This window comes from Carassius auratus, chromosome 27, assembly GCF_003368295.1.
Source record: "Carassius auratus strain Wakin chromosome 27, ASM336829v1, whole genome shotgun sequence".
NCBI classification, from domain to species: Eukaryota; Metazoa; Chordata; class Actinopteri; order Cypriniformes; family Cyprinidae; genus Carassius; species Carassius auratus.
Genome location: NC_039269.1, coordinates 20,818,621 through 20,832,358, shown reverse-complemented (window position 1 = coordinate 20,832,358; position 13,738 = coordinate 20,818,621). Strand labels below are relative to the sequence as shown.

Here is a 13,738-nt window from a genome sequence, read left to right as displayed (position 1 = left end):
CTTGCCCTGAGAATGTGGGCAGCAAAGATGACTAAATTAAAGATACCTACCCTCCTGCGGACAGCCATGCTCTGTGAAGAGACAAGGGCTACAATGAGAGCGAAATAGGGTTTCAAAACAGGGAAGATTTTGCCTAAGCGCAAATCTTGAGCATATAAGACTTGACAGCTGTTTTCTCAGGGTCAGCAATAGGAGAATCACATGACTGGTCTTTGTTATTCTTCCACCACTTTCTACCCACTGTGTGAGCTGGTTTAAAAATGACTATGACTGCTTTAAAGGAAAGTGTGCGAATTTCTTTTTTCTTTTTTTCCCCCATCATTTATACACCCTGATATCATATCACACTGGGATGACTTTTTTTTATTTTGATGTTTTTTTTTTTAAGAAAAGAAAAATCACGTGCATGCATCAAATATATAAATAACAGAAAAATGCATTCAAACATCTGAGGTAGATGGCAAAAGTTGGCAAAATCAGCCATTTATTGAAATTAAAAGAACTAAATGTGAACAAACATCTTGATGAAATTTTTAGGTAACAGCTCAAACTTCAATATACCGAACACGTCATTGTAACAACAGTGTCATACAGATTTGTTCATGGACAAATGTCTCACACAGCCTTGTGTTGCAAGCTGAGAGGGAACAAACTGACAAGGAGCTATGGAAGAACATAGCATACTCATCATCACACAATGCTTTTCCGACAGCTCTGAAAATTCTATACATATTCTTACAGCATTTACACCTTTTCAAAACAATAGTACCACAAAAATAATCAACTGCCAAACAGGAATTTTATGGACGACAGACAAGGTGAAAACAAAACACATGAAGCTGAATGGTATCATGATACTGCTGGAACAATTTGACCAGTGCAAGGCTGACCGAGAGAAGTCGGCGTGGGAGATCTCGAGAATAGACTAAAACATGCTTCTGCTGTGTCTACTCACAGAGGTTTATATACATACAGCTTGTCTCCATCATAAGAACAAGTCGAAACAAAAGACACAGAAAGCAAGGATCAAAAGAAATCTAAACACACTGCAGCTCTGCATTCATACCGATATGGCTTCCTGGCTCAGTGCGCCCAAGTGAAATAAGAAGCACCTGAAAGGTGCTGGCATCAAAACATCTGACAGACAGAGGCAGAAAGAACAAAAGAAAAAAGGAAATATGAGTTGTTCTCTGCACAGAGATGGCATTGACGCAGCCATCTTTAAAGAGGCTCCTACATAAGCTGCATTACCCTGACGCTGCAAAGAGGGTGAGTGTGAGTGTCTAAGGAGTCATGCAGATTCAGAAGACAATGAACACTAAATGCAAAAAGCGACTAAAAAGTACCGCCAACTCAAAATGCTTTGCCATGAAATCTTTCGAAATTTCAAAGATTTGCATGGTTTGCAAAAATAAGCAGGTACCAAGTTCCGACCAGGTTGGGGAGGTCTGCTCCCTCTTTTAGACATGGGAGACTTTCTGAGACTCCCGTGCTTGCTTGATGCTGTAGAGCCACTTAATGACCCGGGCGTTACGCTCAACGGCGGAAATACCATAGGGAACACGCTCCCCAGCATCGTCTTCTTCATCGGTCAGGTCGTCATTGCTATGACGTGACTGCTCACAGTCTGAGCTGATCATGCTGGCACTACGGAAGTTGAGTGACACGATGTCAGAGTTCGCTCGGGCGAAGCTTTCAACACCCACACTCTCCAGCTCCTCGGGATCCAGCCCACAATAGTTGAAGAAGCGCTCCACGTCTGCACCGGCCCGAGCATAGCGGTCACTCAGGTCTGACTTGGAGCGGTGCAGAGAGGGCCTGCGGGCCACAGAACTGCCCAACTCCAGCTCTGTAGCAGTGCTAGATAGTGTCTCTCTTTCAGAGGTGCAGGGAGCATTGTCACATGCAGCCAAGGCCTTGGCGCTAGGCTTGGGCGGCAGCGGTGGTGCGGAAGAGCTGCTACTGTGAGCCACTCTCAGTGGCTTACCATTGCACATGCGGCGAATGTCTGAGGAGCTGTGGGAGGCATGCAGTGGCGAGCGCTCGCCATCGACTTCGCACGACCTCTCCTCCAGCAGCCTGCGACTCAGGTTTAAGTTGCCTCCCTGTGGACTGTGTCGACCTTGTGTGGAAGGTGGTACCTTGAGCGTGTCAGCAAAGGAGCGACTTCCAGGTTCCGACAGCTCGGACGAGCGATGCGGCGCCCAGCTAAAAGCCCCGACTTTGTGTGAAGTCCCCTTGGCAGGCCCCTCGGATGAGGAAGAGCTGTTCAAGATGTTCTTCAGGATCTCCAAGTTGAGATTCTCCCGTTTGGTGGTGGTAGCACAAGTGTCCGACTTGGCGTTGTTGTTGGAGGCTTTCAAGCCAGATCCCACACCGCCACTTCTCTTGACGGGAACCGGGCAGACGGGGGGCTTGGCAAGAACCTGTGGCTTGATGGGTTCCTGCTTAGCATTGATGACCTCCTGGCTCTTCACGTACTTGGCTTTGTCGGCCTCGAGCCGCTCCACGGCGCTCAACCGCTTTGGATTAGGTTCGGTCTGCCGGCGGAAGTAGTCAGGCCCCTTGTTGAGGATCCGAAGTGGGACAGCAGAGGCAAAGGCCCCGCCTTGACCGGCGGGCTTGCTATCTGCCTGTAGCGTCTCGGTGGGCATCTCTGCTGGTCTCTCGGCGGCCGCCGTGGTGGATTCCGCAGTGGACTCTCGTCAAGGGGCAGCCTGGAGACACACACATCAAGCCAGATGACCGGACTATTAATTCTATCTCCACTGGCTGTCAGCAGTGAGGCCTCATACTCGCAGCTCATTAATAAGCCCCTGCTTCCTCCACGTAGCCAGACCCGCACGGCAGGAAAAAGAGAGCACTCAGCTCCAGTAAGTGTCAGCACACTCGTCAGGCTCAGCAAGCTGGGAGGCAGCACCAGAGGATTGTGGGGAAAAGCCTTGTCGCTGCTCCTTTGTTCCTGGCCAAGGCTGAGAATCTGAAACACACAAGGACCAACACTGTTAAGGGAGCAGGTGACATCACATTCCTAGCAACAACAGGAAGAGATATGACTCTAGCGTGCTGTTGGCAGATGAAGCACTAGAAAACAACTTATGGAATCATGTGCACGCCTCAATATCAGTGGAATTAATATAATTTGGTTGGTGCTGGTGAGAGTGTGTGAGACAATCTAGGACTTCAATCTGGGAATATTTATGTAGGCTATTGCACTGTGGTCCCATATGTACAACTGCAATTTATCTAGTGGTTATCCCTCGATCCTTTATTTGATATATTCCCGTTGTTTATCTGAATAACCATCCAATAAAGCAAAAGCGAATTTGATTACCCAGCTCTCTTATTTATTGCTCATAATTTTTTCATATCAAAATGACATTTATATATTCTCGTATAAGTGAAAACAGGCAAATTATTCTCATACAAATGCAAGAAACAATGATTCAGCAATTTGTGCGAGTGTGCTTTTCTTTTTACAGCCAATATAGACGTATGATCAGGGCTCATGTTCTTGCCAAAACCCTGAGGCTCTTTGCAATGGGACAAGAAAAAAAATACATAGAAGAGAGAAGCAAACATAAAATGGTGGAAAACGTTCCTGGTCTCATAAATAAAAGTAATTACAGAAGTTCTTGGACAAGAGTGTTGGTGGTGGCCACAAATAGTTCTGGAAATTGCTATGACAAAGCATTTTATGGCACAACAGTATATGACAATCTTCTGATTCAATCTAAGAACTGTAGATATGAATAAAAGAAATACACATCAGCTCAGCCATTACTGAGTCTCTTCTTTGTGCTCAGGCCCATTTTATTTCAAGCCAGCACAAGTCTAGGGTATTTATTTAGATCAAAAAGTATACACTCTTAAAAATAAAGGTGCTTTAAGATCCCAATGAAGAACCTTTTTTGTTTAAATGGTTACCATAAAGAACCTATAATATCTTCAGATTGAATGGTTCTTTTTGGAACCAAAAATGGTTCTTCTATGGCATCGCCGTGAAGAACCTTTTAAGCACCTTTATTTTTAAGAGTTCACCCTTTCTTGCTTATATAGATTGACTGTAATAAATGGTCTATTATTTCAAAAATTCCAGTCATATTTTTTGTCAGGCAGCTCAGAATGTTATCATGACATGACAGTGCATGTCATTAGTTAATGTCAAACCTGTGTGAAACATTATCTTTCAATGACACTCATATCTGACTTCTGGTTCACTTGGAATTTTATTGTTGTATAGCAACCAGCTTTGCAGAAATATCATATAATTTAATTACAAAAACTCTGATTAGAAAGTCAACCTCACTGGACCCAAAAGTACTCTTTTATTTAAAAATTTTGGGATGGATAGAGCCATACAAGCTTTGTAAAGTCTTAGAAATCTCAAAGGAAGACGTATTCGAGAAAACAGAATAAGAGGGCCTTTAAAAGAACAATTCTGCTTAAGTTACACTTCATCTGTGGCATGCTGTTGACTCCCACAGAAAATAACTAGAAAAGCACACTTAAGCTTATGTGATTAAAATAAAATTCTAGGGGCAATCTGTACTACGGTATATATACATTCTGTATACATATTTTTAGTTATAATCGACAGCATTCCACAGATGAGTAAAGCTCAACATGTGTTTAAGACAAATATATACATACACATATAAAACAACTTCTACTAGTAAATGCACGTGAATTATATGTTCCAGTCAGAGAGTGAAAGCATAAAAGCAATGCTCTCGTAAAATCTTACGAAATTTTACACTCTAAACTAACCAATTTTGCCAAAAACAAGCATACATAGCAAACAACTTTGCAGCCACCTGGGATTAAGCTAGACACAATATGAGCAACGGTGTTTTCAGTTCTTTAATATCGCGATCAACAATGACTGTTTATATGTTTCGGGAAGGGGGTCAGTGATTATGAGCCTAAACAGCATATGGGCAATGGGCCTTTCTCTTTAAACATAATTACAGAACACAGAGTCTAAAACACGGTTCATGCAGAGAGTAATAATTGTAACAATCTCCCTAAACGCCCCCACAAAGAAAAAAAAAATGTCTCCTTTAATTCTCTGTGCTGAGTGCTATAGCCCCTTCCCCCAAAACAGAGTAAGCCCAGCTGTGGGACTCCAGCCAAGAGCCATCTCACATCATTTCATCTCCCTCCAAAGCCCTTCTGAATTATCAGAGCCAAAGACAATCCCCACAGCTTTCTCAACGCACCCGCTCACCCTTATCGTCCATGTAAGAATAACACTTTGCCTCATCGAGCCATCCTTGTGATTCGGCCTTCTGAAATCAAACAGCGATTTGTAAAATGGATATTAGAATGACTTGCTCCAAGATCAGTAACTCATGCAATCCTTCTTACATATGAAGACATCTGTATGTGATCCTGTGCTCATCAGAAACATACCAGTCATGTGCGTACTCCAGTGTGCACAAATATTCCCTACTACCCTTAAAAGACCATAATGAGATCTGTGGCTTTTAGCAGTAAACACAAAAGTATGAATTCATTAAATGTACATAATTACATTCATACATGAATATTTCATTAAATAAATACTGTATATACGTAAAACTGTTTGTCATTTCATGAGGTTTTTACCATTTCCTATGTACAGCTAACGTACCATAAAGCACATAAACGAGTGTGTTTCCCATGTTAGGAATGTGCTCTCATCTGTATCAGTGTTATACTGTATGACCACGTAAGCCACATCCCAGTGCGCCTCGGGTCATAAAATCACAGAAACACGCACAGAAAATACGCCACTTCAGCTGAGCTATTTGGCAATGTAGCAACACAGTCATTAAATCCATCTTGTTGTCTGAGAGGCCAATTTTTTTTTTTTTAACTCCAAACACATGATGATCACGTGAACAATTCTTAGGCAGTTTAAAAAAGAAACTGACAAAAAAATGCCGCTTAGAGGCCACATGACTACTTCAAACAACTATATAAAATGTCCACATGACGCTGCTTCTAGATTCATGCAGGTCTGTTGCGTGAGATGATATTAAGCGCTAATGTCCCTCTGGGTGTATTGGGTTACAACGTAGTGTATAAAACAAAGAGAAGATTGGATTTCAGCTAAAATCCTTATCATCACATTTGCTTAAAGACTCGTCCTCTAGTAACATTTCTTTTGTGAGGAGAGCTACAGTATGATCCTGCTTGTGGTGTCAAAAATAAATTTGTATTAAAAAATATATATATTTGATATAATGTTTAAAAATAACATTATTATGTTACATTAACTTTTTATACATAATAGTCTATATATAATAGTATATAATAGCTTATATACAATAATATTATTTATTAATAAAAACACTATAATTTATAAATAATTATTTATAAAATATATTTTAAAGCTGATATATCATTAGCTAGGTTCTAGAATCGGGTCCCCGGTGTACCTACCAATCGAGAAATTGTGAAAAAGAACAACCAGGTAACTTTATTTTGGAAAAACTTTCTCTTCAAGCTTGTGAAAAAAACTATCCGCTCAGATTTCGCTCCCCCTGTTATAGCAGATATTATTAGAATATAACCGCCCTTTAATCTGCACGTTTCAACCGAGCGGCAATCTCCCGCTCTCTCTTGTGAAGCCAACAAGGAGGTGACTAAAACTGCAATTCATCAACTGGCCGCTTGAGGCTGGCTGCGAAAGAGAGTCAGTCCCAGCAGCAGAAAAATCATGTTCACAGCCTGGTGCAAAAATGATTTTGGTCTAAATAGCTAATTTTGCTGGGCGTGGCGCGTGGGCGTGGCTTCAGCAACTAGCTCCCGCCTTTTTGCCCATTTTCGATTGTCCGGGAGAGTCGGGCAGTGACGTGCTGCCAAAATGGCGACGGCCCACTCTGCACACTTAAGGCTTCAAAAACACACTTCAGGAGTCACGGGTGACGTCACGGACACTACGTCCATGTTTTTATACAGTCTATGGTTTCAACCCACAGCACCACCATTGTGTTTTCGCAACGGTGTAGCAGTTCTAATACCAGGGCCAAATTTCCACCAAAGCATGCTAACTGTTCTGTCTCTGGTTGTACTGACGAGCACAGAACACTATTTAGAGTCTGAGCTTTAGAGCAGACAACAGCACAGTGGATTTACTGATTTATTTACTGTATATTACGCTGCTGCCACACAGATCTAACATAAACATGCAATTTCTTTCCCAGCTGTTTACTTTGACAGACATTACCAAGTGTTTATGTGTGTTTTTAACATAAACTTGTGTGTATTTGACAGTTTAAGCACATTAAAGGGATACTCCAGCCCAAAATGAACATTTTGTCATAAATCACTTACCCCCCCCCATATCGTTCAAAACCCGTAAAAACTTCATTCGTCGACAATGCTTTTTTTTATACTTTTCTGTACCTTGCAGTGTAATTTACTTGGCAGTTCTATGGGACATTCACAAGCCTCCCGGTTTTCATCCAAAATATGTTAAATTGTGTTTCGGAGACAAACAAAGCTTTTACGGGTTTGGAACGAGATGGGGCTAAGTGATTCATGACAAAATGTTCATTTTGGCTTGGAGTTTCCCTTTAAGCCATAAAAGACCATGTTAGTTTATTTCTTGCATGCCATGTGACAGCACTTTCTATGCGCATGCTTTGGATATGTGGTCTCAAAAAAACTTTTTATCAGAAGTTAAAACTAATATGGTTTAAACGTATGATTTCAGCACGATAGACATGATAATCATGAAATGAACGCTGAATTTTAAAGATGTCCTTGCTACCTTTCTCGGCCTTGAATGTATCAGCTGCATTGCTGTCTATGCAAGGTCAGAAAGCTCTCAGATTTCAACAAAAATATCTTGATTTCAGATTCTACATCATGTGCATACTTCATCCTTCTGTGCCAGACATAGTTTGATTCAGTGTAAAATTCTTCACCGCACTCATTGGACCAAAGTTAGACTTTCCAGAATATATCCTGAAGTAGATCCCATATTTGACCGCTGTCACCAGGCTCCTGCAGCTACTGTAAATGTTGGTCCTGCTCATCTCTACACAAATGCTGGGCCCAGATTTTTTTATCATTACCTTAATTCTCAAAATTCATATAAAAACCTCTGGCTGTTACAGCTTTATTTGGCACATCTCTAGATATGCCTGAATATAAGACTTACTGTATGTTTTACCTTTTGTCACACTTCTGGCAAGACGTTTAATTTTACTAAATTGGAAATCGCCCATACCCCCAACTCATTCTTTATGGATTGAAGACATTTTTCATTTTATTAATCTAGAAAAAAAATAGGCACACAATTAAGGGATCCTCTAATAATTTCTATAAAATTTGGGGACCATTCCTAGATTGCGCAGGAAAATGTGTTTTTGGATGACCAAGCTTTTTATGGCCCTTTATTTATTTATTTATTTTACTATCTGAATAGTGTTGTTTTTGTCATTTTATTCCCTTTTTCTGTTTGTTGGTTTATAGTAGTTATTCTGTTGTATGCTGTAGATACCTTTGATATTATTTTATCTTTCCTCTATTCTATGTTCTTTTCGTCAGATTGAATCTTTGTTGCTATTTGCTATATGGGCCCTTGATAATCCAGAGACATGAAAGTCATATGTGCATAGCAACCAGATATATAGGTTTGCCATTACTGGTATCTGCAATTGTATGATGTATTCTATTCATAATCTTAATTTGTGTTCTGAAGATGAACAAAGGTCCAACAGGTTTGGAACGACATGAGGCTGAGTAATTAATAAAGGAATTACATTTTGGGGTGAACTATCCTTTTACGAGTATTTTTGTATCTTTATCATTGTCTTAAAACCACATAGCCTATGCAAACCAGGTTGACTGATTTGAGATCATCTGTAAAGCATCTTGATCATAGAGGAAGCAAAACCTTATATTGTTACATATTCATATGTTCTCAATAGTTTCATAAGATTACACCACAGCTAGCGGTGATGGCACGCAGCTAAAAAGAACGAGCAGCAATATTGAGCGTGTCAGTGTGTTGATAAATTGCTAGCAACAGATTCTGGTGTCCATCTGTTATCTCCTCACACCAGCAGCAGCGGCAGCAGCAGCAGCACGAGGCTGTGACATTAGAGCTGGTTGTGTGCTGTGTGCTGTGTGCTGGACTAGTGACTCACGTCCCTCAGGACAGAGCAGCTCATTGGCTCATTCCTCCTGTCACTCATCCAGACACAGGCCCACCCTCACAGCAGGTCTGTGTGTGAATGTACCCGAGCCCTTGTTACATAATAATATGATGTATAGAAGCTACAAAACCAGTTGCAGTATCACGCAGTGTCTATTCTACGGTGCAACAGCTTGCCTATGGACGCATTATAGAGAACGCCTTTGTTCTCTGTGACAGACAGTTGCTTTATTTACCAGGGTAACTGTGGTAAAGGGGTATTTCTGGTTTCTCCATAAGCACCAAAATCTGTCAAAGAGTGAATATGCATTTTATTTAGTCTCTCTGCCATTTTTAAAACATCAATGCGAATGTCATTCATGTTGGTCAGGCCATTAGAATCTACCATTTAAGCAAAAACAAATATAACATCAAATTCAAAAGGCATCATGCATTTAAAGAGCACAACATATATATATATATATAAACCAGACATTCCAAAAATCCCAGAAACTTATAGACTGAAGTTGGAAGAAATGTCAATATGCGTCAGACATCAAGAGCCACAATACCGTCTCTGGCATCGCTTCCAGTTCACCATCACCATCTGACATTGCCTCTGCCAAAATATCCAGACAGAAGACATATTTGTCTTAGACACTTTCAGTTTATTTGAGATGCTGGCACTGAAGGGCCCACAGCGTTCTCGAGGATATTTGTGATCTCAATGCCTCCGCTGTAAATCAGAGGTGCTCAATGATAGAGGAGAAGCTCTGAAAAAGAAAGCCTAAGGTAAATAGCGAACCTATTAAAAAGCATCATTCTGACATCCAGACCAAACACAGGCCGTGCTGTGCTTTATCAGGGGATACCTGGCAGGCACAGGTAGCATCAGTGCATCTATTCTGAGGAGGTCTGCAAAACACTAAATCACAACTGCACACAACCAGAATTTGGCTTTTCAAAGCATAAGCACAATACCCTTTAGGAATGATCATGCAAACAGAAAAGCATTAAGTGTTAATTTTGGAGACTGGCTACTTGAATTCACATTAAGAAGAATAAAAGTGCAGTTGAATCTCTTTAGATTTGGTAACATCATTAAAGTCATACAGTTGCTAATTTTCTGATTAGAAGCAAACTTCCTGAAGGCAATTTTTTTAATTGTAGAGTACATTAAAAAAAATTAGCAATGTTTACTTGTGGGTGTTTGTGCAGTAAGCAATACCTAACTAACTCTGTGAGTTAATGAGAATGATGTTAATATAGTTGGTGTAAACGGATGTTAGGGACATCAACCCAGACTGAGGTTCCTTTAATGCCAAGACATGACCCAGATTATCCTGTGCTAAAGCTCATGGGACAAATCTCATCACTCATGACCTTACTCTTGCCCTCATCTCTCCCAACGCTTAGGGGCTTTGATAACTCGTAGAATAGTGAATGAGTAATGAGTGTATGTATACAGTTTCACCGTACACTATGAGGAAGCCACAGCAGACTCAGCAGTTAAAATGTGCTGAAAACCCTAAGCTCTCATGCACTTAATGCTTTATCCATCCGAGAAATAATCCCGTTAGTGCTACTGAAGGAGCAGCAAGAGAACAGCAGTGACAGAGAATTTAGGATGGTGTCAGCGTATGTGATAACATGGTTCACAGTTGGGAGGTGGGGGGGGGGACTTGATAACAATGACCAAAGACAGTGATATGTATTTGTATGTAATCTAAACAGAAGAAATACAAAAATAAAACAAAAGCATGAAGCAATAACCAAAGATGTCGGTTTGCATTTGTACTAAAACAGAGCAAACAAAACAAAACAAAACACACCAAAACCATAAAAAATAAATTAAAATAAAATATTCAGTAACATTTTTTAACCAAGGTAATGTAATGGTAAATTAGATGGTTTGGCAGTCATAAAATAAAATAAAATATTAAAAGTAACATTTTTAACCAAGGTAATTTGTCTGTAAATTAGATGGTTTGGCATTCTTAAAATAAAATAAAATAAAATAAAATAAGTTCAACCAAGGTAATTTGACAGTAAATTCGATGATCTGGCAATAAAATAAAATAAAATAAAATAAAAATTTAACCAAAGTAATATGACTGTAAACTAGATGGTTGGCAATCTTAAAATAATTTTTCTAATTAATTTAATTAAAATAAAATATTACAAAATAAATTACATGGTTTGGCAGTCTTAAAATAAATATATATATATATATATATATATATATATATATATATATATATATATATATATATATATATATATATATATATATATATATATATATATATATATAAATAAAATAAAATATTAAGTACATTTTTTTTAACCAAGGTAATGTAACTGTAAGTTCAATAGTTTGGCAGTCTTGGACAGCTGTTCCTAACCATACTGCAAGTGGAGACCACTTCAGGAGCGTTTTGTAACATGAATACACCTCCAACTTTTAGATCTGTCTAGAAAAATCATCTAATTAATTAACAAATAAAGTGTGAGAGACACTTTCTCTTTCTGTTTTTCATTAATTGTATTAACTGATTGTGGATGGTAAAAAATAGCATCCCTAACATCTGATTACATTTCAACAGCTTACTAGTGAGTCTGGAACACCTCGACTTCATCGTCACCTTCACCTAGATGACTGAACTGAGATCTGTACTTCTGAAACGCTGGCAATGATCAAAGGAACATGTCACCTTGTACACGTCAAGAGGAAATGACATGGGAAAAAACTTACCCTGCTCTAAAAACTGCTCCCTCAGGTAACTCATGTCTTTCTGTGAAGGAACATCTGCTAATGCACAGAATAACAAACACAACACACTAAAAGGACCTGGGAATGGAAAAACCCTCTGCCTCCAGTACTGCCAATATCATATGAAATGTTTGCTGGTGTACTGACAGAAGGCTGGCGGCTGATTGCAACTAGTAGTCTATAAGTTATACTGGATGGAAAAGCAGTTACTAAATAGCAAATACCTTTGTATGGCTCAGGTTTTAACGGGCTCTGAGCTGCTGTCCGAGCTGTCCTTGTCCTCCAGCTGCTGCAGGTTATCAGTGGGGCTGATGCCTGGGCAAGAGAAAACAGCAGGTAAGATGCTGCCATCACAAATCAGTCAACAGTCAACTCCTGAATGCATTTTTTAACTGTTTTATTACCATAACAAGAAAAATGTTAGTTTATGCAAACAACAATGGTAACAAACAAGGGTGAGTTTTTGGGACATTTACAACTCAACTAAAGCTTTTATGCAAATAGGAATTCGAACAAATAAGGTCTAGGATTTTTCATTTTATGATATTAAGACAATACTGTAGGATACCAAATGAACCATTTAAAAAAAATGAAAATAAATAAAATAAAATTTGTACAGACATCATTTCCATAGCACAGTGGGAAGATTGTAAATAAATGTATTACATTTTCTAAATTTGACAAATATTATATTTACTGTTTTCGTCAAGCTCAATCGTTCAACTTTATTACCCAAATGATTCTAGAAAAAAAAAATATATTTTTACATATTATTTATATTACATTTTACATTTATAATACAAACATGTTTAAGTATCATTAACACATTTATAATGAATTATAAATAATTTTTAAATAATCAAAAAAACATACAACTTGTGATTATATTTTTTTTAATAGTTTTTTTTTTAACCATGACAAAAATATTATTGTATGCAAATAATAATGATAACAAACCAGCAGGAGTTTTTGTGACATTTAAATAAAAAAACTAAGGCTTTTAAGCAAATATGAATACTAAGAATTTTTTTTTTACAAATAGCTATTCAAAAAATAAATGAATAAATAAATAAATGATTAACATTAGTACACATTTCAATAGCTGGGAAAATAAGTAAATAACTATTACATTTTATGAATGTTGTCAAATATTATGTTCACTGCATGTTCAAACTCAACCATTCAACTTTGTTACCAAAATTATTCTGAGAAAAAAAAAGTTTGTAAAATATTATTTACAAAAAATGTGTACTTTACTTTACATATATATAAATAATAATGAATTAGTTTTAAATAATACAAAATATATAAACCTTTATTATATAGTATTGAATATTCTTCATGTTTTAAATAGAAGTCACAGGTAATCAATTATTACAATATTTCCAAACTCATTCCTATATTTTGGGCTAAATTTCCTAACTTGTTGCTCATTCTTCTGCATTATAAAATTACACAAATCAGATGTCCTTAACTTCTGTTAACATGGTTGCAAAAATTGCAAACCACATATAGTTAATAAAACAGCTCATATAATATTCTGTGACCTCTTGAGGTTTTGATCAACAGTTTGTTGATAATTTAGAAGGCCTTATTTTTTCTTATTCATTACAAATTTCCAATATCAAGCATAGTGTCTTTTTTCAAAAATGACCATAGAAGTGTTATGAGAGGTCAAAGGGCATTTCAAAGGGCTGGTATTGTTGAGCAGTGCAGTCTACTGCAGATAACGGTCCCTAGTGAACACGCTGTTCTGTGATTGTAAGGGCATTTGCAGTGGGCCGCATAAATGCAGGGAGTGAATGATGAGTGTTTACGTGTTGAGCTCACAG

General features: G+C 38.3%; 1 protein-coding gene across 4 annotated transcripts in view; it reads right to left on the bottom strand.

Annotated features, from left to right (window-relative positions):
• Positions 1 to 454: 454 nt before the first annotated feature.
• LOC113045840 (protein FAM110B) overlaps positions 455 to 13,738 on the bottom strand; it is a 40,194-nt gene continuing 26,910 nt past the window's right edge. The window contains exons 2-4 of one of the 4 annotated variants that reach the window (XM_026206533.1): positions 12,131 to 12,221; positions 11,889 to 11,945; positions 455 to 2,980 (exon numbers count right to left, since the gene is read on the bottom strand). In XM_026206533.1, the coding sequence (XP_026062318.1) occupies positions 1,461 to 2,654 (1,194 nt within the window). In that variant the 5' untranslated portion in view covers positions 2,655 to 2,980; positions 11,889 to 11,945; positions 12,131 to 12,221 and the 3' untranslated portion in view covers positions 455 to 1,460. The remainder of the gene's footprint in view (positions 2,981 to 11,888; positions 11,946 to 12,130; positions 12,222 to 13,738) is intronic. The other 3 variants (XM_026206534.1, XM_026206535.1, XM_026206532.1) reach the window with 3 other exon arrangements.